General features: G+C 47.2%; 9 protein-coding genes across 9 annotated transcripts; 2 read left to right on the top strand and 7 right to left on the bottom strand.

Annotated features, from left to right (window-relative positions):
* Nucleotides 1-611: 611 nt before the first annotated feature.
* N7469_005526 (uncharacterized protein) lies at nt 612-2,077 on the bottom strand (the record flags this gene model as incomplete). The annotated part of the gene is made up of 5 exons (XM_056644446.1): nt 612-749; nt 803-1,184; nt 1,248-1,416; nt 1,540-1,749; nt 1,810-2,077. 5 exons carry the CDS (start codon nt 2,075-2,077, stop codon nt 612-614), a joined length of 1,167 nt encoding a protein of 388 aa, XP_056501260.1.
* Nucleotides 2,078-2,461: 384 nt separating this feature from the next.
* N7469_005525 (MRS7 family protein) lies at nt 2,462-4,201 on the bottom strand (the record flags this gene model as incomplete). Its single annotated transcript, XM_056644445.1, has 3 exons — nt 2,462-3,505; nt 3,576-4,066; nt 4,135-4,201. The coding sequence occupies 3 exons, from the start codon at nt 4,199-4,201 to the stop codon at nt 2,462-2,464; spliced, it is 1,602 nt and encodes a 533-aa protein (XP_056501259.1).
* A 553-nt stretch (nt 4,202-4,754) lies between these two features.
* Nucleotides 4,755-6,469, bottom strand: N7469_005524 (glycerophosphocholine acyltransferase; the record flags this gene model as incomplete). Its single annotated transcript, XM_056644444.1, has 2 exons — nt 4,755-5,484; nt 5,556-6,469. The coding sequence occupies 2 exons, from the start codon at nt 6,467-6,469 to the stop codon at nt 4,755-4,757; spliced, it is 1,644 nt and encodes a 547-aa protein (XP_056501258.1).
* A 1,480-nt stretch (nt 6,470-7,949) lies between these two features.
* N7469_005523 (serine hydrolase domain-containing protein) lies at nt 7,950-9,313 on the top strand (the record flags this gene model as incomplete). The annotated part of the gene is made up of 6 exons (XM_056644443.1): nt 7,950-8,055; nt 8,117-8,183; nt 8,234-8,342; nt 8,407-8,487; nt 8,557-9,078; nt 9,152-9,313. The coding sequence occupies 6 exons, from the start codon at nt 7,950-7,952 to the stop codon at nt 9,311-9,313; spliced, it is 1,047 nt and encodes a 348-aa protein (XP_056501257.1).
* A 324-nt stretch (nt 9,314-9,637) lies between these two features.
* N7469_005522 (DUF2841 domain-containing protein) lies at nt 9,638-11,234 on the bottom strand (the record flags this gene model as incomplete). Its single annotated transcript, XM_056644442.1, has 5 exons — nt 9,638-10,092; nt 10,147-10,332; nt 10,385-10,843; nt 10,907-11,114; nt 11,187-11,234. 5 exons carry the CDS (start codon nt 11,232-11,234, stop codon nt 9,638-9,640), a joined length of 1,356 nt encoding a protein of 451 aa, XP_056501256.1.
* A 3,696-nt stretch (nt 11,235-14,930) lies between these two features.
* On the bottom strand, nt 14,931-16,740 carry N7469_005521 (glycosyl hydrolase family 79 C-terminal domain-containing protein; the record flags this gene model as incomplete). The annotated part of the gene is made up of 5 exons (XM_056644441.1): nt 14,931-15,194; nt 15,269-15,749; nt 15,805-16,320; nt 16,417-16,516; nt 16,572-16,740. The coding sequence occupies 5 exons, from the start codon at nt 16,738-16,740 to the stop codon at nt 14,931-14,933; spliced, it is 1,530 nt and encodes a 509-aa protein (XP_056501255.1).
* Nucleotides 16,741-17,389: 649 nt separating this feature from the next.
* N7469_005520 (cohesin subunit SMC1) lies at nt 17,390-21,448 on the bottom strand (the record flags this gene model as incomplete). Its single annotated transcript, XM_056644440.1, has 6 exons — nt 17,390-17,407; nt 17,460-17,826; nt 17,892-18,199; nt 18,251-21,212; nt 21,265-21,358; nt 21,418-21,448. 6 exons carry the CDS (start codon nt 21,446-21,448, stop codon nt 17,390-17,392), a joined length of 3,780 nt encoding a protein of 1,259 aa, XP_056501254.1.
* Nucleotides 21,449-21,882: 434 nt separating this feature from the next.
* Nucleotides 21,883-22,767, bottom strand: N7469_005519 (uncharacterized protein; the record flags this gene model as incomplete). The annotated part of the gene is made up of 1 exon (XM_056644439.1): nt 21,883-22,767. The coding sequence occupies one exon, from the start codon at nt 22,765-22,767 to the stop codon at nt 21,883-21,885; it is 885 nt and encodes a 294-aa protein (XP_056501253.1).
* A 451-nt stretch (nt 22,768-23,218) lies between these two features.
* On the top strand, nt 23,219-24,298 carry pdx1 (uncharacterized protein; the record flags this gene model as incomplete). Its single annotated transcript, XM_056644438.1, has 2 exons — nt 23,219-23,335; nt 23,493-24,298. Exons 1-2 carry the CDS (start codon nt 23,257-23,259, stop codon nt 24,296-24,298), a joined length of 885 nt encoding a protein of 294 aa, XP_056501252.1. The 5' UTR covers nt 23,219-23,256.
* Nucleotides 24,299-25,019: the final 721 nt, after the last annotated feature.

Below are 25,019 nucleotides of genomic sequence, written 5' to 3'. Positions count from 1 at the left end.
CGTTGGGCAGCACTGTTCCGAGCTAACTCATCCCATTAGCTATATCCAAACCTTGCTTGAACCTGAAGATTTTCTAATAACATTACTACCTAATATGCGAGGTAAGGGAAACGGCCTTGGTGTCATTAATGAGGATCTTCGGATCGCAAGAATCTGACATTTAACGCCCTATATTATCCCGACTAATTGCCTAGGTAGAACAGACGAAGGAAAGTGAAAAAGTGATGAATTGGGGTATACGAAGAATCTATCTAAACTGGCGGTCTTTTGTTATCCAGGAAGGTGGGGGGGCATCATCCAAGGAAGGAACTATACAGTTCGCCGTGTAATGAAGATAACTTTGGAAAGTACGGGGATATAGTTCAATGTGACCCTCCTATTGGACTCGACTGGTAGGTCCTTCGTCTTCCGAAAAGGGTAGCTTGCTTGTCAAGATAAGGTCTATATAGATAGAAGCTGTTGTTTATAGAAGTGCTTCTATCTATGTTTTCTTATTAAAGGTTTGCTTGTAACTAAGACGCTTTCAATTTCAGACTCATAAATTTGAACTTTTTGACTAAATCCATAGATCTTCACCTTTTACTACTATTTTTCAATCTTATTCAGTCACCTTACGCAACATCATCCAGGTTCGTCTCATCAATAGTAAGATACGGATCAAGCATATTCCATGAATCAATAGGTCCGCCCGCCAAAACACTAGCCAGATATCGTTCTGCATTATCCGAAAGTCGAAACAGGCTCTTCGGCTATAGATCATTATTAGTTATATACCACAATCATCAAAGAAATGTCAACATACAGCAATTCTCGTGTTCACCCTGGCAACTGTGCCCTTTAGCGGCGAATCTTTGATCTTTCTTTTGCGAGGTGAGCTCTTCGAAGGGCTTTTTCTCGGACATTTCGCTTTCACAGGTGTTACTGGACAGCTCTTGGCTAGGCTTTTCGATAACTCTTGAATAGGCGCGTAATGAGCGTACTCATCCATGTAATGGTCCTCGGCTTCAGGCGTAGCGGTGGCTAGAATCCCATAATAGGCATCAGGCGAATAAGGATTGGAAAAGGATGGCTGACAGTTCATCTCAGAACGATACTTCCAATCCAGCATCGTATTTCTCTGGATATGGACAATATCCCGATGAAAGCGAGTACCAAAGCGAAGAGCAAAATCCGGATCTTCCTTACTAGTTGGTTTACAATAAGTAAGTACGCACCACACAGATCAGGTGTAAGAGAAAACAACCCACGCAATTGTCTCAAGACCATCGCAATATTCCTCGATAAGTCCAACGCCCCTCCCAGGCTCATTCAAATAAAGTGCTTCTCTCCATCCACCGAATAACACCCACCTCTTCAACGCACACTCAGCAGATTCGTTCTGAAGATCACTGGTCTTCCCCGGAGGCGGCGGACTAACTATGCAACCAAATCAGCTCTGCAATAAAATCTTCCCAATGTCCATTAGATACAAACCTGCACCGGTATGTTTCATCCTTAGATGAAGTCTCAATGAACTCCTCAACGTGAAGGTAGACCCACACATCTCTCCATTCGGACCAACGATGATATCGCAGATCGTCGAGGAGGATTTACTCAGTTGACTCATTAGGTGAAGCGATGCGCTTTCGGAAGTTATTCCTTGGAGAATATCTGAGCATGAGATGGGTACGTTGGGAGCGAGAGATCCTGTGGTTACAGCGTCGTGATACCGTCGAGGTTTCCATCCAGGATTGAAGTTGGGGATTGGGCCTGTGGTATTTTGTTAGATACTTTAGTTCAACTGTAGATTAGCCGTGGGCATCTGTGTACCGTGAAAGTAGCCGAACATTGGGTGTGGGTTTATGGCATTGAAGACTTCGGGATTGTCGAAGTCGGAGCGTGTTAGATGATGGATGCTTGGGGTGGAATTTGGAGTGTCCATGGCAGTCTGGAAGATTGATAAAATCATGGAAATAAGATAGCTTGTGGACTTGATTGCGTCCTTGGAAGTCTTGTGGTTGAAATGAGGGTTGTTGACAAGCGGAAGTGAGGAAGGAGATAAACAGACGGGAGGACTCGCATATACAACATTCAACATATACAAGATGTATAGTTCAAATCTATCAATACATTTTATTAAGAGCACTAGTTCACTAGCTAAACGGGAGATGCTTCACTTCAGTTCAATGCAAGACACCGATGTTATCGGTTATACAAAGGTAGACAGACAGCAGAAAAGAGCGAATAGCCAAATGACTCGAAACATGAGATGGAGATGGAAAATGATGGAGAGGGGGAGTCTATCAACGTCAAATAATAATATATAAAAAGGATAAGACAATATGAGAACGAAAGGGAGGGAAAATATCAAACCAAAATGAAGGCAACGTCTATATGGTTAACCGTGCAAACCCCAAGCAATGGAACAGCCAACCGTTAAAAAAACAAGGAGAGAAGAAGACCACGGCTATATATTGTACATCTATGAGCTCTGGCCAGGTTTCTTAGTCTCCTCAGCCTTGGTGCCTTCGTTCATCGCCTCGTTTGCTTCAGCGGCTTGCTTGGAAGTACCGTCGGTGCCCTCAACCTTGACCTCCTCCTTCTCATCAATATCCTCAATGTCCTTAGGAGCGGAGACGCCCTTGCCTTCGTTCTCGCTGTTCTGCTCGTTTTCCTCCTCGATCAGCTCTTCCTGCTCCTTAATAACCTCCAGACGCTGCTTGTTGGTAGCAGCACCCTCGGCATTGTGGACCTCGAGCTCGATCTCGTGGAAGAGTTCCTCGGGAATACTAGAAAGCACAGACTTCAAAGCATCAACCTGGGAGGCCATCTCGGACTCCTTGCCGCCTTGTGTGTACATGTAGGCGTTGCTCAGGACGAGAAGGGTGGAGGGCACGCCCTGCTTAAGCCGGAGGTCCAGCCACATAGAGAGATCCTCACGGAGGCGGGCAGGAGAAACACCGTGGGTGCGAATACCACGAGAAGCGCTGGCCATCTGCAGCTCCGGGACGGAGAGCGACTGAACACCCTCGTAGAAAATGGCGCGGTCATCGCGCTTGATTTGGCGCATGCGGTGACGAATGTTGTATCGGAGCATGGCGTCTGTACCGAAAGAGTTCAGGTTCATGTAACGGCAGATAGCAACCAATTGGGGACGCGAGAGGTTGTCCAAGGTCAAATCATCTTTGAAGATCTTGCAGACCTTGATGACGTCCTCGGTCGAGGGCGACTCGCCGGTAGTACGGATCTTGCGGAAGAAATCGGCGAACTCTTCGTTCTTGACGGTAGCGGCTGTCAAAGGCAAACCGGTCTCACGCAGAGTGTTGCGCAGGAAGTTGGAGACTTCCTTACGGGTAGAGCTCAGGTTCAGCGCCTTGGTCTCGCGAGCTTTCTGACCTTCATAGGTACTGGGCAGTAGGTTGGGGAAGATCTTCAGGGCGACTGGAAGCAAAAGTTCGGCGAATGGAACGATAAGGAACATCGAGAAAGGGACAAGACGGCCCAAATCCTTGGTGGTACGTTGAAGCTGTTTCAAAAGATATCAGTATTAGCTTATCTGATCGCGGATTCTTGGCATTGAGAATTCGAGAACGAACCTGACGATGCTCCCTGCGGCTGAGCTCATAACCACCAGCCATCTTCAAAGCCAATCTTGAACTAATCTTGACTTCTGTAGCAAGCAGCTTTGTGCCATCCCAATAATGTTGCGCCTCTTTCTTGATCTTTTGACCCAGGCTCAACTTCTTGGTCTCTTTCTTAGTCTCAGCGACCTTGTTCCCCTCCGAGGTCGCAACGGTCTTGTCAGCGCTCTCTGGCGATGGTGCCTTTACATCTTGCTTTGATTGGGCAACGGATTGGGACTGCGCTTGCTCTTGGGGGAGCGGCTTTTTAGCTTGCTCGGCATTGAATCCGGGAGGAGGGTATGACTGAGAGGAGTTTGATGTGGATTGTTCGGTGGAGTATGTCCGCTGCTGGGGAATCAGAATCGCCAGAGCAGTAACTTGCGATGGGATTCGGCGATTGTTGAGAAGAACGCTGCTGGCGGCAGCTAAGGGAGCTGAGCCAAGGGCACTAGCACGGGTGCGAGCTATTGCAGCGCAGGAAAAAGATCAGTATCCATCATCGCTAATCCATCTGATGAAAAGGCGATCCTACCAGACAACGCCGGCCGTAAGGCGGATGTATTGCGCACCAGACGAGCTGATCTCATAGTGGCGGACATTTGCGGAAATGTTGGGAGAAAAGGGAAAGTCCCTCAGGGAATCGAGCAGGCGATTGCGGGATGCGCAACGACGAAGTTACGACCGAAGAATAACAATGATGACCGGTCGAAGAGATGGCAGGATAAATTGCAAACAGAATCGTGATGGAAAAGTAATTGATGAGAACGAACGGGCCGACAGAATGTTGTGAATGCGGCATCACGTTGATCCCACGTGACTTCCAACCTCGGAGATGCGGTCGGAGTTAATTGCCGCGAAGTGGCGAGTCTAGAACAATCGCTAAGAATAGTACAGTATTTATCACTGTAATGCAATGGGTGAAGGTCGATGGAAGTAATAGCAATCATATCGTAACTTCATATCTGGATCATCACTAAACTAAATCTATATACCGCGAAAAAAAAAAGGGAAAAAAAATGTGCATAACCGCCAGAGGAGTCGAACTAGAAAGGGCTAGTGGTTGGAAATCAAAATGGCATATATGAAACGCAACGAAAAATCAAGTAAACCAAGGGTATCATGAGCGAATGGAAAGGGAAATGTTCCCAAGAGTTAATTTCTGGCTCGAAGATCTGCATCTGACTTGGCCAGGGCTTCGGTGCCAGTAGTGACTCCAGCCGAAGGATCCAGGAGGGGGATCTTATCAACGCTATTGCGTTTCTCGAGCGGGACTGGAGCATTCAAGGCATCAGAGGCATTTTCTGGAATAATGACGGGACTCAGGCCACCACCTTCCGGGGAGCTCTGCCAGCGCGCAACATCTTGCTTCAGCTGCTCGAGCTCTTTCTGGAAGCGTTTGCCAAAGACATCAATGTAGTAGGTGGCCCCATTGTGAATACTCCAGGTAAACAGAGCTGCCATGTAGATACCACTTGCCCAGCGATACCAGAACCAAATAGGAGATGGAATCATGGTTGACAGGGCAAATCCATATTGGATGAACATAAAGGCTGGCTCTTGGAGAGATTCGGGGAGGCTCAGCACAAGCTTTCCGATCCACGCCTTGGCGTAAGATTTTCGGAGCCAGGTGAAACTAGTCGGTCGGCCGGCGGCGATCTTATCAGCACGGCGGACGGTAATCATAAAATGGTAGCAAAGCTGCCAGAAAATATATGGGACCGTAGCCCAGATGATCATCTGACCAAGCGAATAGTGCTCGGGGTCGCCAACCTGGCTAAATTTGATGGAGTGAACTGCAGGGAATCGTTCCTTGAGCATTTCGACAGGGGTCAAGTGGACGATGCAATGCAGAGTGACCGGAGGCATGATATGGATAAAGGTGCTAAAGAACGGATGGAATCAGTATGAGGCTCGAGTCGTTGGGTCTGTATTCACAGTAGATCTCAAACTTACCTAACAACTTTGTCCATGCTGTGAAAGACCAGAGAGTTGCGCCACATAGCAATAGCTGCAGCGTTGTTCCCAAATGTCAAACAAAAGGTACCGATGAACAACCTCTTGGACGCGGGGAATGCCCAGATGGAGAGCATGCAGAGCACGTTGACAAAGTAACAAAGATCTGCGAGGAAGTAATGGTAACCTTTGGCATGATAGGTGTAGTATCGAATGGGCATGAAATAGGCCAGTTGCAGGGTGTACCAGTAATAGAAGTATTGTGGACAAGCCCCGATCAAGTAACCACTGATGAAGATATTTAGCACGCCTGCGATAAAGGAAGCCTTCTCGCGCAAGGTGACGGTAGCAGTCTGGTTCCATTGTCTACCCAAGCGCTCAACACCAGTCTTCATCCGACGTCGGTATTTGTCCAGCTGTTCATCGGCAGTCGGAACGCGGCGCTTAAACTCTCCCATGACGCGATCTTTGGCGGTTTGGCCGGTGGAACGAAGCTTTTCGCGCTGCTTCTGGACTTTCTCCTTTTGCAGGTTGATCGCGTGCTGCCACTTTTCAAAACGCTGGGTGAGTTGGATGTTATCCAGCAGATCGAAAATGGTCAACTTGTCTAGAGGAGGAAAAGTCTCCCAGTCCTCCTGATAGGAGCTACTATTGGCACGCGATAATTTCGGGGATGCGGTGGAAGAAGCATAATCATCAATGTCGAGATCGTCCAGGAAGGGGTTGTCTGGATCATCGAGGGCAGCCGGAGTGGATGTAGGGGATGCGGAGGCCATGGTATTATCTGACTTTCTACGCTCTCGCGCGCTGGCGTCCTGCATGAGGAACTGTTGTTGGAAGGAGAAAATGGTAGGGCCGTCTCGATAGTGAGGATAGGGCCGACTAAGGAAACGACCGAATGTCAGCATTCCCATCTTGATATGTTCTGATATCCTGATGCCCAGGAAATGAAAAATAAGAGGGGAAGAGATGAGATGAAAAAGAAAGATGCCAGTGCAGCAGCATGAGGGTCTTTAGTATACAACTTACTTGGACACGCGCGCAACCTGGGTTCACGGGAACACACTCAACAAAGTGTGGAGCGAGTGGTGATCCCAAAGTGACTTGCTTGTACTGCGTGGTAGCAGTAGTAAGAGTAGTACTTACTGTACTAAGACCAACGGATCAAGTATGGCAGATGAAAGAAGGTTGAAAGTTGAAGAACAACAAAGCAGAAGAAGCGGCTGGACAATGTGCTCTGGCGGTGACTGCTGACTGGTGGGCAGCTTAGCTCGGAATGAACCAATCAGCGTGGAGTATTCTATCAGGTGTTATATTATAGTTATACATTAGTACATTAGTACATTAGTACATTAGTACATTAGTACATTAGTACATTAGTACATTAGTACAGTGACTATATCAAAGTTATAGTTAGTATTCTATAGCGTATCTTGTATTATTAAGGTAATACAGTATATGGATCTATAGCTCAACATAAGTCTACGAGGACTACCCTGCACTAATGTATGGAGACATCCGCGAACTATTTAGATTGTAGAACAACGTATTGTATATAGCTTGTAGAACCAGAATCAATTTGATTCACTGAAGCACATTTTATTGTAAAGATCGAGCTCAATAATTGATTCACAATTTCCAACATCTATTCATGTAAAACCTTATACTATAAGAGTTTGGTATACTCTTCTATAAATGCAGATCTTGGATATTACCTCATTAGGATACTGCGCTCTTGTATATTGACAATGGTGATTCGGAAAATGAACGTAATATGAAAATTTCACGAAGCCTATTCAATCCTTTGACATGCAATCGGAAGGAACTTGAATCCCGATATAAAGCAATAAGTCGACCCACAGCCAAGCCTCGGTCCCATTTCAAGGTAGACTGACCTCGGTTATCCCCACGCTTAAGCCTCTACCCCAGATTTCATAGTGGTTTGAACTGGGGTATAATGCAACACCCATTGCATCTTTCAGAGACAGATGGTCTCGATTGATCTGTTTATTGTCAATCTCATTGAATAACTATATCCAAATACTGCTAATAGGATCTGCCTGTCAATGACCCAAGGAGAGACAGGCAAGACAATGGATGAACTAAATGGTATTTTGGATGGATTCACAGATCCTACAACAGGATCCTTGCATGGAGCGATCTTTATCATGATTGATGACTCAGGTAAATAAATTAAACGTTCTCAGACAGATGGTTGCTGTCTCAACCAATTCAGATATGTTCAAGTCCTCCCCTAACCAAGGTACAGGCAATACAATCTACGAACGAACAAGCGGAAAAGCTTCCTTTGATAGTACCAACCCAAACCCACCTCAACTTAGTTCTCTGTGTTGGGTCGCATCAATGTCAAAGCTCTTCACTGCAGTCTCCATCATGCAACTTGTTGAGAGAAATCTCTTGTCACTTGAGGATGATGCGAGGGATTACGTACCAGAACTCAGAGGGATTCAGATACTTCGCGGAATGAAGATTCCTAGCGGTAAGATCATCCACACTTCGAGTACTGATGTCCTCTGAGCCATTCTAACTCTCTTCTTCAGGAGAGAATGCTTCAGTCTCCACCAACCAACCCCATTTGGAGCCAGTTCGAGGCAGAATCACAATTCGGTAAGCAAGTGAAGAGACAAATAGCATTAATCTCGCTGACTAGTATCAAGAGATCTATTATGCCATACAGCCGGCTTTGTATATGATAGCTCATCGCCGCTGTTACAAGAATGGTCTAGGTTCCACGGTCGTACCGCACATACATTTTGCGGCAGTATGGTGAGTTAAATTTGCAAAAATAATCATTAAACAAAACCCAATTGACCTATTTCCGTATTTCTAGGAAGGCTATACTCATCCACTCATTTTTGAGCCGGCTACATCTTGGGCATATGGAGCTGGTTTAGATTGGGCCGGCCGCGTTGTACGATTACCCATTACCCACAGCCCACAATCATCTTTTATGTAGCGGTATAGTACTAACTCGGCCTAGGTGGAATGCATCACAGACTCCACGCTTGAAAACTATATGCAAGAACATATCTGGGCGAAACTGGGAGCGACATCATCTACATTCCACCCAGAACTACATCGTGGCACTCTACCCGAACCATTGGAAATGGGACACCGTGTCAGTGTCGGACAAGGATCTAGATCAGTAAAACCAGGGCCTATAACTCTTGTACAGCCAGCGAGAGACTGTCTTGGTGGAATCGGAATCTTTAGTACGGCGGCAGATTTTATCAAACTACTTGCTGCGTTACTGAAAGATGGAGGACCGCTTTTGTCAAAGGATAGTACTGATATCCTTTTTCAACCTCAGTTAAGCGATGCATCCCGCTGCGCTATGCCAAGACCACTTGGCTCCCAGATGAGACGGATTTTAGGAATCAAGGATGTGCATGACATACATCAAGCGGACCATTCTTTGGCCGGTACTGTAAGCATGAAAGACATTCCAGGTCGTAGGAAGGCTGGTACCGTCAATTGGAGTGGACTGCCAAATCTACATTGGGTGAGGCTTCTTTCATCTTGAATCCCCTTTCAAAGCACCTTTCTTGTCTTTATTAACATTATATACGCATTAGTGGATTGACCGCAAGACTGGCGTAGCAGCTGCTCTTTTCACTCAACTGATGCCCCCCGGCGATGCGGCCGTTACATCACTGCTGATCGAGTTGGAAGAGGCAACATACAAATATTTGGTCAAAGATCCCGCAACTAAGGGATTGCAAGGCCCAAAACTGTAAAACTCGAAATAGGGTAGCCTCGGGGTTGAAGGTTAGATAAATAAATAAACAAACACTATTTGTTATAGTCGTAGTACTACTTCGAATCATCAACAGACACAATGCATCTTGAAAATAGATTTTTGCTTCGACTCCATATTCATGTAGAACTACAATTCCAAATAGAAGACCCGCGCCTGGCAAGAAAGACAATTTCACAAACTATCCCATCGCAAAAAGACACTTGCTCGTGCTCATGACTCATAACCATTGCTGATGTAAATCCAACTAAAAGTTATATGACAAAAAACAGGATGAAAACGCCAGCACCTTGAGCTATTTTTATCAATATCCATAAGGAGATACATCCGGCATCGGTGGCACATTCGACCAGTACTCGTTCGAAGGCTTACTGGCAGGAACTTGGAAATGGGCTGGGAAAAATCCAGACATGTAATTGGGGGCCTCCACTACCGGTTTGTATCCGGTTTGGGTTTCTTTTGGCATTCCAGGACGACTCATGCTGATAGGGTATACGTTTGAGTTGGTATTTGTTGGACTATGTGGGCCACTGGAGTCGCTAGTAGCCGGGGACAATGGAGCACCTTGTTGTTGTGGTGGGTATGTCTGGTTAGTTCCATCGACGAATAGATTCTGCGAATTCGTAGGTTGATGGTTCTCGAGGTTCAAGTCTTGCGTTGACACCGGGGTCATTTGACTTGGCGATGGCTTATCTCCTGGTTTCTCGCAGTCATCGACTGGGAGTGAAGTATGCGAAATTTGAATCAAAGTATTTTCATCTGTATCTTGTGAGTTCATCATCGCCATCACACTGTTGATTCGTGCTAACCTACCGATCTTTCCATCGATGTATTGCTCCTCCATCTGACGGACAAAATAAATTTCGTCCAGCACTTCAGCCTTAATTGGTGGATTGATCTGACGACGTACATCTTGTCCAGCCTCACGAAGCTTCTCCGCGGTAATTCCATGGCTGTCTTTGAGCTCACAGAGGATGTGGACGAGTAGTTTCACGCGACCTACTCAGGTTAGATATATAATTACTCTGCTTCTAGTGATATCCACTCTTACCATGCGTCTTCAGGTGGTCTGGCTCTTTGTGCTCAACTTCTTTGGGCCACCAGCCCGGCTTCGTGAGTTCAGGATCAACGGTTTGTGGCACGCCTGAAATAACTCTCCTTCCATTATAGGGGAAGTGGACTTGTTTCCGTGGCTCAACAAGTTTGACATACGACTTTCCGATAACACGACAGTTGATCTGTTGAAAGGTTTCAAATGCTTTGTAGTAATATCTTCGGAGCAGGTTTCGATCACCGACTCGTAGAACGGTACGTCCTGGTGCTGCTGCTGGGGGAGTGCTTGATTTTGGCCTGTCCCGAGCCGCTGGTCGTTGTCGTTTTCGTCGATTATGGGTCGATTGCCATTCACAAGGAATCATTTCTGCTGGTCTCATATTCTGAGCATGTCCAGGGTTCATCCATCCTGAACCAGATTGTATGTCCCAAGATGACAATTGGCCTTGAGGTTGGTCTGGCGGCGACAAATATTAGTCAATGAGCCTGGTCTCGTCCTTCCTGGCATTTGTCTTCTTACTCGGTGTGTATGTCATCGATTGAAGATTCGGTGGGGCCATTCTCATGAATTGCTCTGTTACGTCGGGCCTGATAAAAATATTATTGTTTGGGTAGTCGGATGAGGCCAATGATTCGGCGTAGGAGGACGAGGATTCTATCCGGGGTTTGCCATCGTGGTCGAGATAAATGAGCGCAAAATGAGGGTGGACAGAATTGAGATATTGCAACTATTGAAAATCTTTGAATGAGTATTGTCTGTCTTGGAAGATCGGGTTGAAGTCGAGAAGAATGACACTTACCGTGTGTGTTGCTTGGGGTATGGAAGTATCAGAGGCTCTTCGCTCCATTTCTCTAAGGTCCATATGGGTCCTTTTTGTTCCCATGGTATCGATTGGCAGATTGTTAGACGTAATTTCAGTCGTAATTTGTGAACTATGGACTGGGTTGTTGCCGGTCTTCATGTATATTTGCTGAACACAGATAGATCATTAGACAACCACCTTGTTGTGACCGGAACGGCAGGGCAGGAAGTGAGTATGGGTATACAAAGGCTGTGTCCACTGACTTGGAAATCGAGGATCTTCAGCTTGGTGCAGGGCTACTTTCTCGAATTTCTTTATCTCCACTTACGCATCGACCTAAACCCCCCTGTGTCCAGGACTCGGATGTCCACTCTGTATGCTCGCAAGCAAACACCTGGGGATAAAGTATCCAGCACCAGTCAGGGGGTGGGGAAATAGTGCAGTTATACAGGACCAGAAAGACTACAACTACAATCGCCCCACCATACAATATACAATAGTACGTCCCGGCCTTCTACGATGGGTTATACATCTGGGCTAATGCAAGGACGAAGGGCATATCCGCCGCCATAATCAATCGGTGGCAATAAGAACGCAGATGCTCTTGGGCGTCTGGCGATCTGATCGCCGATCCACTGCTCTGGTTCCACAAGGATGGACAATCCGGCTTGCCGTATCCAAGCCAGGCTGGGCCTCGCTGGACTCATCGATTGTTGGAAAATTGGTTTACCAGCTTTCTAACTGTACGTTTTGACGGGCGTTCCTTATTCTGACGAACCACGGTTCAGAGCTTGGACATGGGTGGAGTATCCGAGATCCTCTCAACTTTGTATCAACGCCGATCGATCCTGCGCTCAGACTAGCCATTTAGCCACTTCTTATGGAAGAAGCCTCTAGCCCGGGTGAAATGGTCAGTGATCCGAATGGCTGAAGGCTTTCTTCCCAAATACGCCAAATGCAAACGGGGTAACGCCTCGCGCGTAGTCCGTTGAAAAGCAAGCCTCTCTACGCACCAAGGGTTTTCCGGTCGACAAAAGCAATTTTTGCCGTACTGAGTCGACTGGCCGTCCAGTCATGTATATTGGGAAATTTTATCCTCACCAATCAACTAGTGGGTTTGCTGTTCTTTATGTGTCGTATCAGCCACGTCTTGGAATATCCACGCGGAAGCATGGAGAGCGCCTCTGAGATCATTCTCTGCATTACCAACCCCATTAGTAGCATTGATCGAATGGTCGGAAGACAAGATAGCTAACCCACTTCCTAGCTTTCTGTAGGTAGCAAACAACAGCAATTTGATTTCATGCACGATACTGTTGTAGTACAGAGTAGCCCGTCAATGTATCCTTTCCTCATGAAGAGCCGTAGAATCGGGATCTGTGCACAGACCTAATCTCCAATGGACCCAAGGCTGAAACTTTGCTCAGCTGAAGTTCCAGCAATCTTGAAACGACCTTCATGAAAATCAATGGGGAATGTTGTTCGTGACTACGAAGTAGAGTTGCCAAAATCTACCATTGAATCTTGAGCTTATCCAAACGTACGAGCACGGATGTCCCAGGGTCTAGCCTCGCAAACCCCGATAAACGAACCGATCATCGATCTACTAGTATCCTTTGGTATGTTTTGATTATCTACATCCTTTAGTCCACTAGGAGTTATACATAGATGAAACCCCCAGGGTCCGCACCAGAGCCGGATCTAAATGCCACCAATGGATAGAAACTCTTGCGTGCTTTTGTAAACCTGGGCATGCTCCGGACAAACGCTGGTCTTAGCACCAAAGCCCGAGGTCATGCTGGGAGATTCTCTCAAGGGGGAACCTTTTTCACATCTCGGCCAATGAGAAAGTAATCATGACCGAATGGAGTCTCGATAGTTCAACGGTTCCAAGGTTATGGCCGACTAGGGGATAGAGCTGTACTGAAGTCCCATAATCTGCCCATTAGGATCTATTCCATGAGCCCGGATCGACAGTCACATATCTTGGGGGGATCTGCGAAGAAGGCACCTAGTCCGAGCCATCAGAGGATGATGGGGAAATGCATGGACAGAGTACGTACTTCTGTTCTGCATATCCACCATAATCTGTAAAAGCAGCTACTAGTGCCACTGAGCGCTGCAATACAGTACAGCATTCGCCTCCACTGCTGCGACAACCAATTCGCGCCTCCTCATCCCCAACGGTTTTTGCTTTTGTCGTTTGAAGCCAACTATTTCTGTCTAGACTAATGCCACGCATCAATTTAGAGGAAAATTTATGCGCCCATGTTCGATCCACGAAAGTAAAGGCACTACAGTAGACAGCGAAGCCATGGAGTAGATGATTTGGCCAGTCTCTGCAGATGGGCAGATATGTTATGGCCCATATTTCTGCCCCTCAATCAGCAAATAGGAAGGGTGGATGTCCACCAGGTATGCTTAGTGTCTCTAACTTTAGCTCCATGTTGGCCTCAGCTCGGATTCAGGGACGCTTGGCAAAGTATAACTTGAGCCTGGGCTGAATGATTCACAGTAGCTTCCGCTGCCAAAGCCCTCCCCAAACCTCCAAACAAACAGAACCACTGAAAAGCTCGTATTCGCTCATGAACGCCTACCACGAACCTTTTTCTTCTTTCATTCCCCGACGCCAGTGGCGTGGGAGGAGGGGAAAAGAAAAAGAGAAGCCCCCTTGCGTAGCAGGCGGGGGCCAAGCCCTGATATTCACACATCCTCATTCAGTTTGTACAACACTCAAGCCTGCGCTGATGCCTGGAACCCACGCATATATCATACATATATTGTGGTATTGTGAAGTCGTGGCCTGGGCCCAAGCCAAAAGGATCGAGGGTTTCGATCGAGACAAAAGTACTCGATCCCACCTCTAGCCTTCCTCTTCGTGTTACCTTTGCAGGGTGACCGCATTGTTAGAATCCCTGTTACCAGGAAAATCCTGCATCAACTCGCAGACTACATACAGCTTACATAGTACATATAGTGGCTCGACTTGTACTAAACAATAACATCATGCTCGATGGCATTCGAGACCAGATCTTTCCAGCAAACATAAAGCAGCGAGCCTTATGCCGCCGGAATGATTTTTCCTAATGTAGTTTGGGTTGAATTTGAGGCTGAATCGATGACAGTAATTTAATACGATAAACAGGAATAACCCTTCCCTGTCATGTCCCATAAAGGGTCAATGGATATCTGCCATCTACCATCAGCGAGGGTAAAGTGGGGGGGGGGGGAGTAGATTAGCAATATGCGTACGAGATGGCAGCAGTGTCGATTTCGACTCAAAATAGTAATGGTACCCTCGAAGTAAATAAGAACGAAGAATAATCGGCTTCGAAGTTCCGACCATTCAGAAGCGCCGTCTCCGCGTGAGATCGCCATGACTTTCTCTATCCACTCGACAACGCCTTGTTCGCTAAATGGTGGAGCCTCGCTAGTTTGTTAGCTCAGAGTGAATTTCACGACGGTAATTCGTGAATGTAGGCTGGGCTTCATTTGTTTGCGATCAGAAGTGGATCTAAATGACTCGTAAGAATTTAGCCAAGCTTTCGTAATGACTAGGATTATCTCTGTACTAGATCTAGTTACTTCGAACGACGTATCTGATCTTTGTTCATCGCCACATATCCAATGATCCAGCATGGCGGAACCTTTGTCATTGGAACCCAATTATGTAGACACAGCACCGCCCATTACTATGAGGTCTGATAACGAAAGCCCGGAATCTTAGCCTATGTAAGGACTTCAACTTAGGCTCAATATCACGGCACTCGAGTATGGCACAGTCACTTCCACCTCGCCTTGACTATCAATGTCCACTTTCTCACCAATCGTGACATTTGCCAAACGCACGGGTGCACCCATTTCCAATTCATAGTTATATGACCAGCCATCCCAAGAGATCCCGGTGATAGCGTCGCTTCCATTCGCCATCAGCCGTTGTACCGATAGGGATTTGGCCGAGATATCGGACAAGCGGAAGGCATATGATGCCGAGGGCGGTGGGAACTAGATTCTTCGAGATTGGTGTAATTATACTCTTGCATGTTGATCACGGCAATTCGAGCAAGGTTTCCATTCACATATGCGGCATAGGCAGCTTCTGTTTCATGGGCCATGGGTAGATGAACGACCTGGACTTGCGAGTTGTCGCCCTCGTGACCAGAGTCCTCGCCACCTCTTAGCATTGCGGCCACCATAACATTGCCGTAATAAGGGGCTTTTGTACCAATTGTGGCTTTATTAGTTTGGATTGGTTGCCAGGAGGCGTAGCGATAGTTTGTTCCTTGGTGCATATGTGTTCGGCGAATACTTTGCGAGGCGCAATATAAATTGAAATCCACCCCCCAAAGGGCTGCACCAAAGGAGTTGGAGAGACCAGGCTTTCCTTGATGGTAGAGGGAGTTCGTCTCTCCAAGAATGTATGGAATATCCTTGGAGAGGCCTTGTTCATTGAGAATACGAGACAAGTTGACATGTTGAGCAACACTGTGAACAGTTGAGGTGTGGTTCATGAGTGTTTGTGCAAGTGTTACTCCAGGCTCGTCCGCACCTCCAATGTAGCTGGATAATTTTAGCGAAATATCTATCATGATAGTCTCCTTCTTTCATGACTTACTTGTGCATCGAGTTCAACCCGATATCATGGTCATCATTCAAGCCTACCTGCCATACTTTAAAAGGATCCAAGCTATTCGTGAGACCTGCAAATGACGGCGCAATATACTTGTAATCGTTTTCTGTGGCCAGCTCTGGACAACTCTTTCGGAGTTGCCTCTTGATAACCTTTGTCTTCGACAACCACTCATCAACATAAGACTTCTCATTCCAATCTGCCGGACGGACGGGATAATCAACAAATAAATCCGGCTCATTGCCCAACTCCCAATATGCGAGCTTTCCATCCTTGAGAGCCTTGCAAGCCAGTGGAACCGTGGCTAAGAGTGTCTTCATTCCCGTCGTACCATTTTTGCCGAGGTTGAATCCATGACTGAATTTCGTTCTGGGCCAGGTTTTATAAGACTCGAAGTAAGAATCACCAATATATATAATAGATGGATAATCTGTCGAGAGAGATGGAACCACCGTTCCATTGATGGATGTTTTGAGGTTCGCGTCATAAAGCGCTAAATCTCTATGAAAACAAGTCAGATAACAGAGGCCATTATTTTATTTTTTTTTCAGTGTCTATGAGCCAAGAATAATGAAAATATGTGATATGATTTCTTACTGGGTATTTCCACCAACCCGAATATAAGGCTTTACGCCCTGCAGATCGGCGAGATTATCAAGTAAGCGATTAGAGAAATCATTCGGCTGGGACAAATTTCCTGGAAATGAAATGAGTATTGGTAAAAGCAATGGTAGAAAAAGATATTCACCCACCGGCAAAATCCGGAAATGATGAAAATTCGATAGAAAATGATACGAAAGGATGGAGGACTGCAGCGCCAGCACTTTCAGGGACATCTTTGTCCACTGCGATTGGAGAGACTCCACGCTCAACCAAAGCTGCTACCACCGTCGTAGCCCCAAGCAATAAGAAGATAAACATGATCACACTTCAAGAGACGATACTGAATTTATTCAAGACTTTCGGTATACTGCTTTAACTCATTTTTAGAGATCAACCCCCTTAATTTTATATCCGACAGCCAGGTGGAATGTGCTTCTAGGTAGTAGTAGGCTATTGAATATGTCTTGCCGTCTCGTCAAATGCCGCCCTCAAAGACGAAAATGAGCAAAGCGGCGGAGATTCGACAAACCAGAGGAACTATTAGAGAAATAACCCATCGGATGAATGAGGTCCACCTCGGGGAGAAATGCGGGGGTTACATCTGGGGTTGCGGAGAGACGATCGTTGCGATATTTGCTTCAGTCGGCTATTGAGAAAAACATTAAGCTGGATCTGCATTGGGAAGTCATATCCTGAAGGATACTAGTGGCAAGTCATACTATATACGGGGGGTACTAGTAGTAGTATCAATAGACTTTGAATTCAATCCGGGAACTGGTATCAATTGAATAGGAATGCGAGCAAAAGTGGAAGTTGGGACACATCGGCGCATAGCAAGGAGGTCCCAGTATCGATTCATGAAAAAGAAGGAATAAATAAACAAGCAAACCGGATAGACTGAGTAATCTACACAGACGAAGAAAGAAAATGGCGTTCGTGAAATACATCTCAATTTCATACTGAGACATCAGGTATATTTTCGGAGCTTAAAAGCCATCAGTTAAGGTCATCCAACAGATAGATAGTCGATAACTTACATCAAGGGTCAAGGACTTGCTGCTGTTCTCTACCTGGTCTCGGTAAATACCAACCAGAGCCTCACTGTTCTGGAAAAGGCCGGTTTTCAGACTGATGACGATGAACTGCATGCCTGGAGCGGCGTGATCATGGATATAGTTGGCAATGCGAGCAACATTGGTATTATCGAGAGCAGCATCCACCTCATCCAGTACGAAGAATGGCGAGGGCTGGTAAGAGTGGATGGCAAACAGCAGGGCAAGTGCCGCCATGGTCTTTTCACCGCCAGATAAGTGTTCCATATCACGGAAACGCTTTAGCGGTGGCATGGCGTGGTATTTGATACCGTCAAGGTATGGCTCGTCTGAGTCCTCGATATCGAGATATCTTGAGAAAGAGGAAAGTTAGTTATAATGAAAAAGAGAGATAAAAAAAGGAAGATAGTGACTTACGCTTGTCCACCCAGAGGGTAATTGGCACTGCGAGTCAGCTCACGGTAGATTGGTCCGATCTGCTCGGAGATATGTGTGAAGGCCTTGTTGAAGAGATCGGAACGTTTCTTCATAACCGCTTCGAAGTCATCCTTTGCCTTTCGAGCATATTTCCTAGCATCTTCAAAGTCCTTCTCCGTACCGCGGAGTTTGTTCTCGACAGTCTCCAGACGTTCCATGGCGCGGGTGTTCGGTGCCATCTTGTCAAGCTCGTTGTTTAGACCACGAACCTTCTCAAGTAGCTCCTCCTCGAGTTTATCGTCCGACTCCTATTATAGCTATGAGTATTGAATAATGGATGTAATGCAATTAATACGTACCTCCTTGAGGGTTTCTCCAAGAGAGTCAAAGTCAACTTCGATACCATAATCTTGCACCACAGGAGTTTCGTCGACATCGGCCTCATCCACGTCCATTGCATCTGGATCCGCAGCCTGCACAAGATCATCGATGGGCAGTTTGTCGAGACTGTTAGAAGACTCTTCCAGGGGAATGTCAATATCCTCAAGCTTGCATCGTCGTAGAAGAGCATAGCGACTCGAAGAATTCCGTTGGATCTCCGCCTCCAGGGCATTGATATTCTTAAGCGCGCCTTCAACATGCTTGCTCCGCTTTTGGAGCTCTCTTCGTTGCTCTGCCAGGTTTTCAGCTGATTGTGCGTAGATTCCCTTTTGCCTCTCGAGCTCCTCGCGTAGAAGATCCAGCTCAGCACTGAATTCGTCCAGCTTGTTACGGATCTCCTCCTGCTGTTCCCGGAGCTCTTCAATCAGACTGGCATCACGGTCATGTTGGGCCTTGAGACCATTGAGACGGTCTTCAGTTGCCTGGATGCGTTGGATTTCAAAGCTGAGTTGATTCTCAATACGGCTCTTCTGTGTTGTGAACTCAAGCTTCTTCTGTGCAGCTTCCTCTTGCAAAGAGCCCTGTTGGGCTTCATATTCACGAATATTGTCGTAGCCCAGGCGCTCGCAGAATTTGCGGTAAATCTCATCTTCAACATTACTAACAGCAGCCTGGGAGTTTTCGATCGTCTCGTCAAGTTCATCCAAAGTCTCCTTGCGCTCCGTGTACTTCGGTCGTAGATCCTCCATCTGTTGCTTAACGAAATCTAATTCGCTCTGCTTGCTCTTAATATTCCGCTCGAGAGCCTTGAGCTCATCTTGAGCGTAGTTAAGACGCTGCTCAAGGCCAACAAGCTCTCCCTGTAAAGTTTCTTCTTCTGAACCCCGGCGATGACTCTTTGGCAAATTACCCAGATCGCCCATGAGCTTGTCCTTTAGCTTGTGAAGATTTTCAACTTCTGAATCTTCCCAGCGCTTGGAAGCATTTTGTTGAGGACCACGTCCACCGGTCATCAGACCACCTTTGTGGATCACAGTACCATCCAAGGTCACTGCCTTTGCGTCGACATTTCGTTCGTAGCACAGATACTTGGCGGTTTCCAAATCATCGCATACAATTGAATTGCCACAAGCATACACAATGGCGCGAGAAACCGAGTCGTCATAATCAACAGTCTCGATGGCAGGGCGCATATTCCGATGCATTCCCTTCAAGCTCGAATTGAAAGCCTTGACCTGGATAGTTTCGAGGGGAATGAAGGTGGCTTGTCCAGCTCGCTGATCACGAAGATGCTGGATACACTCTTTGGCGGTCTTTTCATTATCCACAACGATAGCATCGAAGTGTCGGCCAAGAACAGTGCTGACAGCTTCGGCATACTTCCGTTGCTTCGGTCGGCAGAGATCACTCACACGACCCTTGACACCGGGAAAGATGCGCTTGAGGGTTGTAATGAGCTCTTTAGCTCGGATTTCACGCTCGTTCTGCTTTTTTCCATCATCGGCTTCCATCAGCTTCTTCAGTACGACCTGCAGCTTCTCCTCAAGCTCAGTCCGCATCTGAGTGACCTTGAGGCGTTCGGATGTCAGAGCATTGAGGTCCTTTTTCTTGCGGTCGATATCTTTCTTGGTAGTTTTGATGGTGTTATTAAGAGCAGACTTGCGTTCATTCATATTCTGCGCATCGGATTCAAGGGTCTTGAACTGCCATTCGGTAGTCTCAAATTTGCCCTTCAAGCTGTTCACAGCCTCGGCTTCAGTCTTCCTCTGACGACGAAGGTTGTCGAGATTGAGTTGATCGGCGGATGAGCGCTTGCTAACTTCTTCACGAAGCTTGTTGTATTCCCGTTGATCATCTTCGCTCAGTTGCCCTCCGCTCTTGGTCGTGGTCTTTTGCCATTCAGCTTCCCACTGGCCTTGGGCTTTCTCTACCAGCTTCAGGTCTTTCTCCAGTTGCTTTGCATTGTTCGCTTGGCTCGTGCGCTCCTTGTCGATCTCGTCGATCTTCGATGAATACCGCTCCGCTTTTCTCTGGGTAATTTCTAACTTCTCATCGACTGGAACTAGAGAGTTGTTGAGTTCTTCGATTTCTCTCTCTTTCTTGGAGATGTTCTTTTCAGCTTTTCCGACATCCCGACCAACACGAGCATGCTCCTTCTTGGCATCTTCAACATTATTCTCATACTTCTCGACCCCACGGCGGTATTCCTTAAGCTCGTCCTGGTACTTTTGGATATCGGCACTCGACGCATCGATCAGGCGTTGGAAGTGAAAAAGTTTCCACAGGATATGAGTAATTATGGCTTGGTCTCGCTCCTCAGCCTTCTTGGCGTAATTCTCGGCCTCGCGTTTCTGCTCCTGGTATTGTTTCACCTCAGAGTTAATTCCACGTCGGCGGTTGAGCTGGACGGTCTGTTGTTCGGCGGCTTCTTCGGCTTCGGCCTTGAGCTTCTCGTAGTCGCCTTTGTATTCTAAACTGCCAGAGATCTGCTCAATCAGGCGAGTCAGGTCTCTCGGGGATTGAGAAGCAATTGCCTCCACATCACCTTGGAAAACCAAGAAGTTGCGGGCGCGAATTAGGATGTTCTCTTCCTCCAGGGCCTGGTTGTACTCTTGGGCTGTGACAATCCGATTGTTAATGCGGTACTCGCTGGCTCCCTGGCTGGTGATTGATCGCCGCCATTGTTGCTCCTCGCCCGCATCATCTTCATAGACAGCCATAACCCAGGCCGTCTTGGGGTCACCACCAGCAGGGTCTTGCGACGCATTTACGTTCTCATCTTCCTCCTCTTGTCCACCATCTTCGCCATTGACGATAGGTTCTCCATTGACATCGACCTTCGAAGTGCGTAGGACACGGCCACGGTAAACCAAATCTTTAAGGTTTGTTGATCGAAGGTGGGAGGACTTGATTCCTAGGACGAACGAGATGGCATCCATCCTAGTGTTGTTAGCATAGCACCCCGTGACACGGCATGGAAGTGATTACATACGAATTGGACTTACCAGACCCATTGGGTCCAATAATCGACGTGAAATAAGCATCTCCGAATAGCAAGGTATGGTGTCCTTTGTAGGACTTGAAGTCTGCGCGCAAAAGGTTAGCAAGAACGCCGCGGACTCGTTCCATAACCTCAAAGACGTACTAAAAAGCTCCAACCGAATGAGTTTCCCCATTTTACGTCTTAGCTGGCCCCCGAAAGGAAGCGATTATCACTAAGACGAACGGTGGACAGAAAGTTGAATGAGCAAAGACTGACTTGAAGTGAGCGTGGGAGGGGCGCGAATATGGGGAAATCGCAACCGCGTTGAGACGCGCGCCGGGATCACGTGGCTCCACATGTATACAGTTTGGACTTGCGGAACACATACAGAGTACTACATACAGTCGTGAATATTCACTGATTTCTAATTTGGACTTGTTTATCAAGAAGCATTTGGATTGTGCGAATGAATTTGTGGTGTTACAGTTCTATATGTACATGTTCTGCTGGCAAGACCGAAGATCCAAAGCTGGCAACTAACCCTTAGTAGATAGATGGATTCCAGCGAAGCTCTCTGAAGAAAGTATGAAGACAGAGCCAAGAGAATATCACGTCGGTCTCTCACTCTTAGGTCTTGCGAGCAAATCGGACGGGGTTTCCAAGGGCGTACAAATCGCTGGAAACATAGCCATTGGAGTCCAATCTGAATGTAGCCTTGCGACCCTGGATTTGCATCAAAATGAAGTCTTCACTGGTAAAGACCTGACGAACAGAGAGAAACAGCCTCCACAAGCCACGGCTAAGCTTCTGAACCGGGTCCTGGAAGAAACCAGGAGCGCTCTCTTGCGTAGAACCAAGTTTTCTGCTTTCGCCTTCGAATCGCTTGGCGGCCTGCTCTGAAACAACCAGTTTCTTGGAGATAGAAACCTCAGATGGTAAGACCTCAATTGTATAAGGCTTGGTGAATGGCATCATGCGCCGGACCGTAAATCGGATATAAGTTTGGCCTTGAGACTTGACGGCCGTGATATTGCGAATCATATGGCTGGTTCGGGTGAAGAACAAGGTACCCATCACACTCATCGTTACACAGATACCCCCGAAAAGAGCTTGCTGCCACATAGGAAGAACTGTGACCGGGTCCCGGAAGACAGCGTTGGAATTGTAGACTGCATAGGCGAAGCAGAATGCGGACAGACCGTAGGCGCTAAGAACGTAGGTACGTTGAGACGGCGCATTGAAAAGAACCACATCTCCTTGCCTTGCCACCTTCAATGCTAGTTGACCAATATTTCCTACTTTAGCTTGTGTAGCTTGTATCGTGTTCCGCACTCGTTGTGCTTGACCGGCGGCCTGAGACTTGCCTTTAACGGCCTTGGGTGCGGCTGCACTGGGGGCTTTGGATGCAAATGAACGCCATGAGAATACATGTAATGTCTGTGAGCCAGGTCGTAGGGGAGCTCCGGCGCACCGGTGCCATAATACTCGGAAAATGGGTGCTTTTGCGGACATGATTATCGCGCGATCTGTGTCCACGGCAGGGTTAGCAAAGACATGACAGCGTCACAGCAGATCGGACAAGCCCGAATGGTGACTCGAAAATGACAAAGATCTCAGCTCGGACAATTTGAAATCATAACAAAAAAGAAACAAGACTCACCCCGAACGACAAACTATGGTTGTTCTCCTCGGAAAGCGCCGCCAGGTTGAAAGCAGTCCGCGGCAGAAAAATGTTCCCGTCCCGGCCGCCGGTGAAAGCTCCCAACGCCCTCAACCATCACCTCTCTCACTTGCATCCTTCCAATTCACGCGAAATCTAGACGATAACACCTTGAAATTTGTCGCGGCTCCACTTGGTGGTGGGCTTTTGGTCGATTCTGTTTGTCTTTGCCGGCAAACTAGCTCCCTCGAAGTATTGCGACAACCTTCATCTCACACATCTCCATCTCCGCTAGCATTTATACCCGTCTTCCCCCGGGGAAGCAACATATCACATACAAAATGGCCGCTCGCATCCCCGTTAGCCAAGTGCCGGCTATGTTCGCCCGTCGACAGCCTCGAGTGATTCAAACCGCACGTCGTGAGTTTTCCCCTTGATCCTCCAACACAAGCCTGAAGCCCGCGAACAAACGCAAAAAAGTCCGGGCAATATCAATTCCTCAACCCTGCTCGCCTACGACCCAATTCCGACCTCTCAATCCACCAAAGGACCTCCAAAATATACTAACCTGGCTTAGGCCTTCAATCTTCTTCCGCTCCTCAGACCCAAAACCCCGCCTACCCGCTCTACCCCTCCGTTATCCAGCTCCTGCACGAGAAGAACATCCCCGTTTCGGAAGCTTCCAAGATCCCCGCCTCCGGACCCAAGGGCCGCCTACTGAAGGGTGATGTTCTCGCGTACCTGGGCCAAATTGCCAACGACTACCCGGCCACACAAGCCGCTTCGCTGGCCAAGCTCCAAGTCCTGGACCTAAGCAACATCAAGATCGCTGCGCCGGCCCCCAAGCCCGCCGCGCCGGCCGCGGAGGCAAAGGAGGAACCTGTCGTCGCTAAGCCTCCACCTATGGCCTCAGTCGCCATTACCATCTCTCTGGCCGCCGTACTTTCCGCCCAGCGCAAGCTCCAAGAGTCCCTGGGCGTGACTGTCCCTCTGTCACGTTTCCTGGCCATTGCCACCGACCTGGCCAACGACGACCTTCCCCGCGCAAAGAACTTCAAGCCCTCTGCCGACGAACTCTTCGATGAGATTCTCGGCGGCGAGCCCGTCCTCTCATCACGCGGGGACTATATTCCCGAACTGAATGCCTTCGAGGCTTCCCAGCCTCGTCAGCCTGAGCCTGTTGCTGAGGACATTATTGACATCCTCAGCGCTAAGCCTGGCAAGAAGACCGCCTACACACCTGCTCCATCCTTCGATGATGAGGCTGGCGCGGCCAACGTTTTCAGCTTGACTGTTCCCGTTGGGGAGGAGGTGCGTGCCAAGGCATTCCTTGAGCGCATCAAGACCCTCCTGCAGGTCGAGCCTGCTAGGTTGGTGATCTAAAGTCAAAATTGTCATGTTTGTTCTATAAATCTTCCCCCGATATTGCGAGGCTATTTCTTTTTGTTTGATTTCCCATGTAGCATAGATAATTGATTCTAGCCTTAGTTTGGTTACAATTCAACAATGATTTGCGAGATATGAGATATTGTTTTTCTGCGTGAAAGATATAAAGCAAGCCCTAATTGAAAAAACAGTACAAGGAAAAGTGGAAACAAAGGAACCTGGGATAGTTTCAAACTAACCTTGTCTATAACATTGGAATGTTATGTAACTTGACAGAGTAGTACTCTCGACTTGAGAAACTTGAAGTTATTTGTTATCATCTAGATACCCGCTATCCATATTAGATGGATTATCTATACATTTTGATGATAGTCCAATCAAAAAAAAAAAAAGTAGTCCAAATAGTAAAAGTGGTGCACCTTCCAAGAAGCATTCCAGCACTCGTCGTACTTTCCCCTTCAAATACAAAAACCGTCCGTCGTAGTTTCCGGTTTTGAAAGTAGTAAACTATCGAGAAAAGGAGATTTCCAGCTTTCCTTCTCATTTCTCTGCTTTCTCTGGATATTCTATCCATCCATAGAGCTTTCTACCCGTTGATCCATCAGGATCGCATTAAGAAAATATCTGTAAGATATTCTCAATCGATTGGTGTCCAATGTATGGATAGTACAGCTAATTTGAACTATCAGACTACAGACGTCCTGGGTCTTTCTCTCCA

This window comes from Penicillium citrinum (assembly GCF_028827155.1).
Source record: "Penicillium citrinum strain IBT 23319 chromosome Unknown utg000004l:1.0-2404223.0:1.0-2405248.0, whole genome shotgun sequence".
In the NCBI taxonomy this organism is placed as follows: domain Eukaryota; kingdom Fungi; phylum Ascomycota; class Eurotiomycetes; order Eurotiales; family Aspergillaceae; genus Penicillium; species Penicillium citrinum.
Note: the sequence above shows the minus strand (reverse complement) of the source record. Positions and strands in the feature narration are given on the sequence as shown.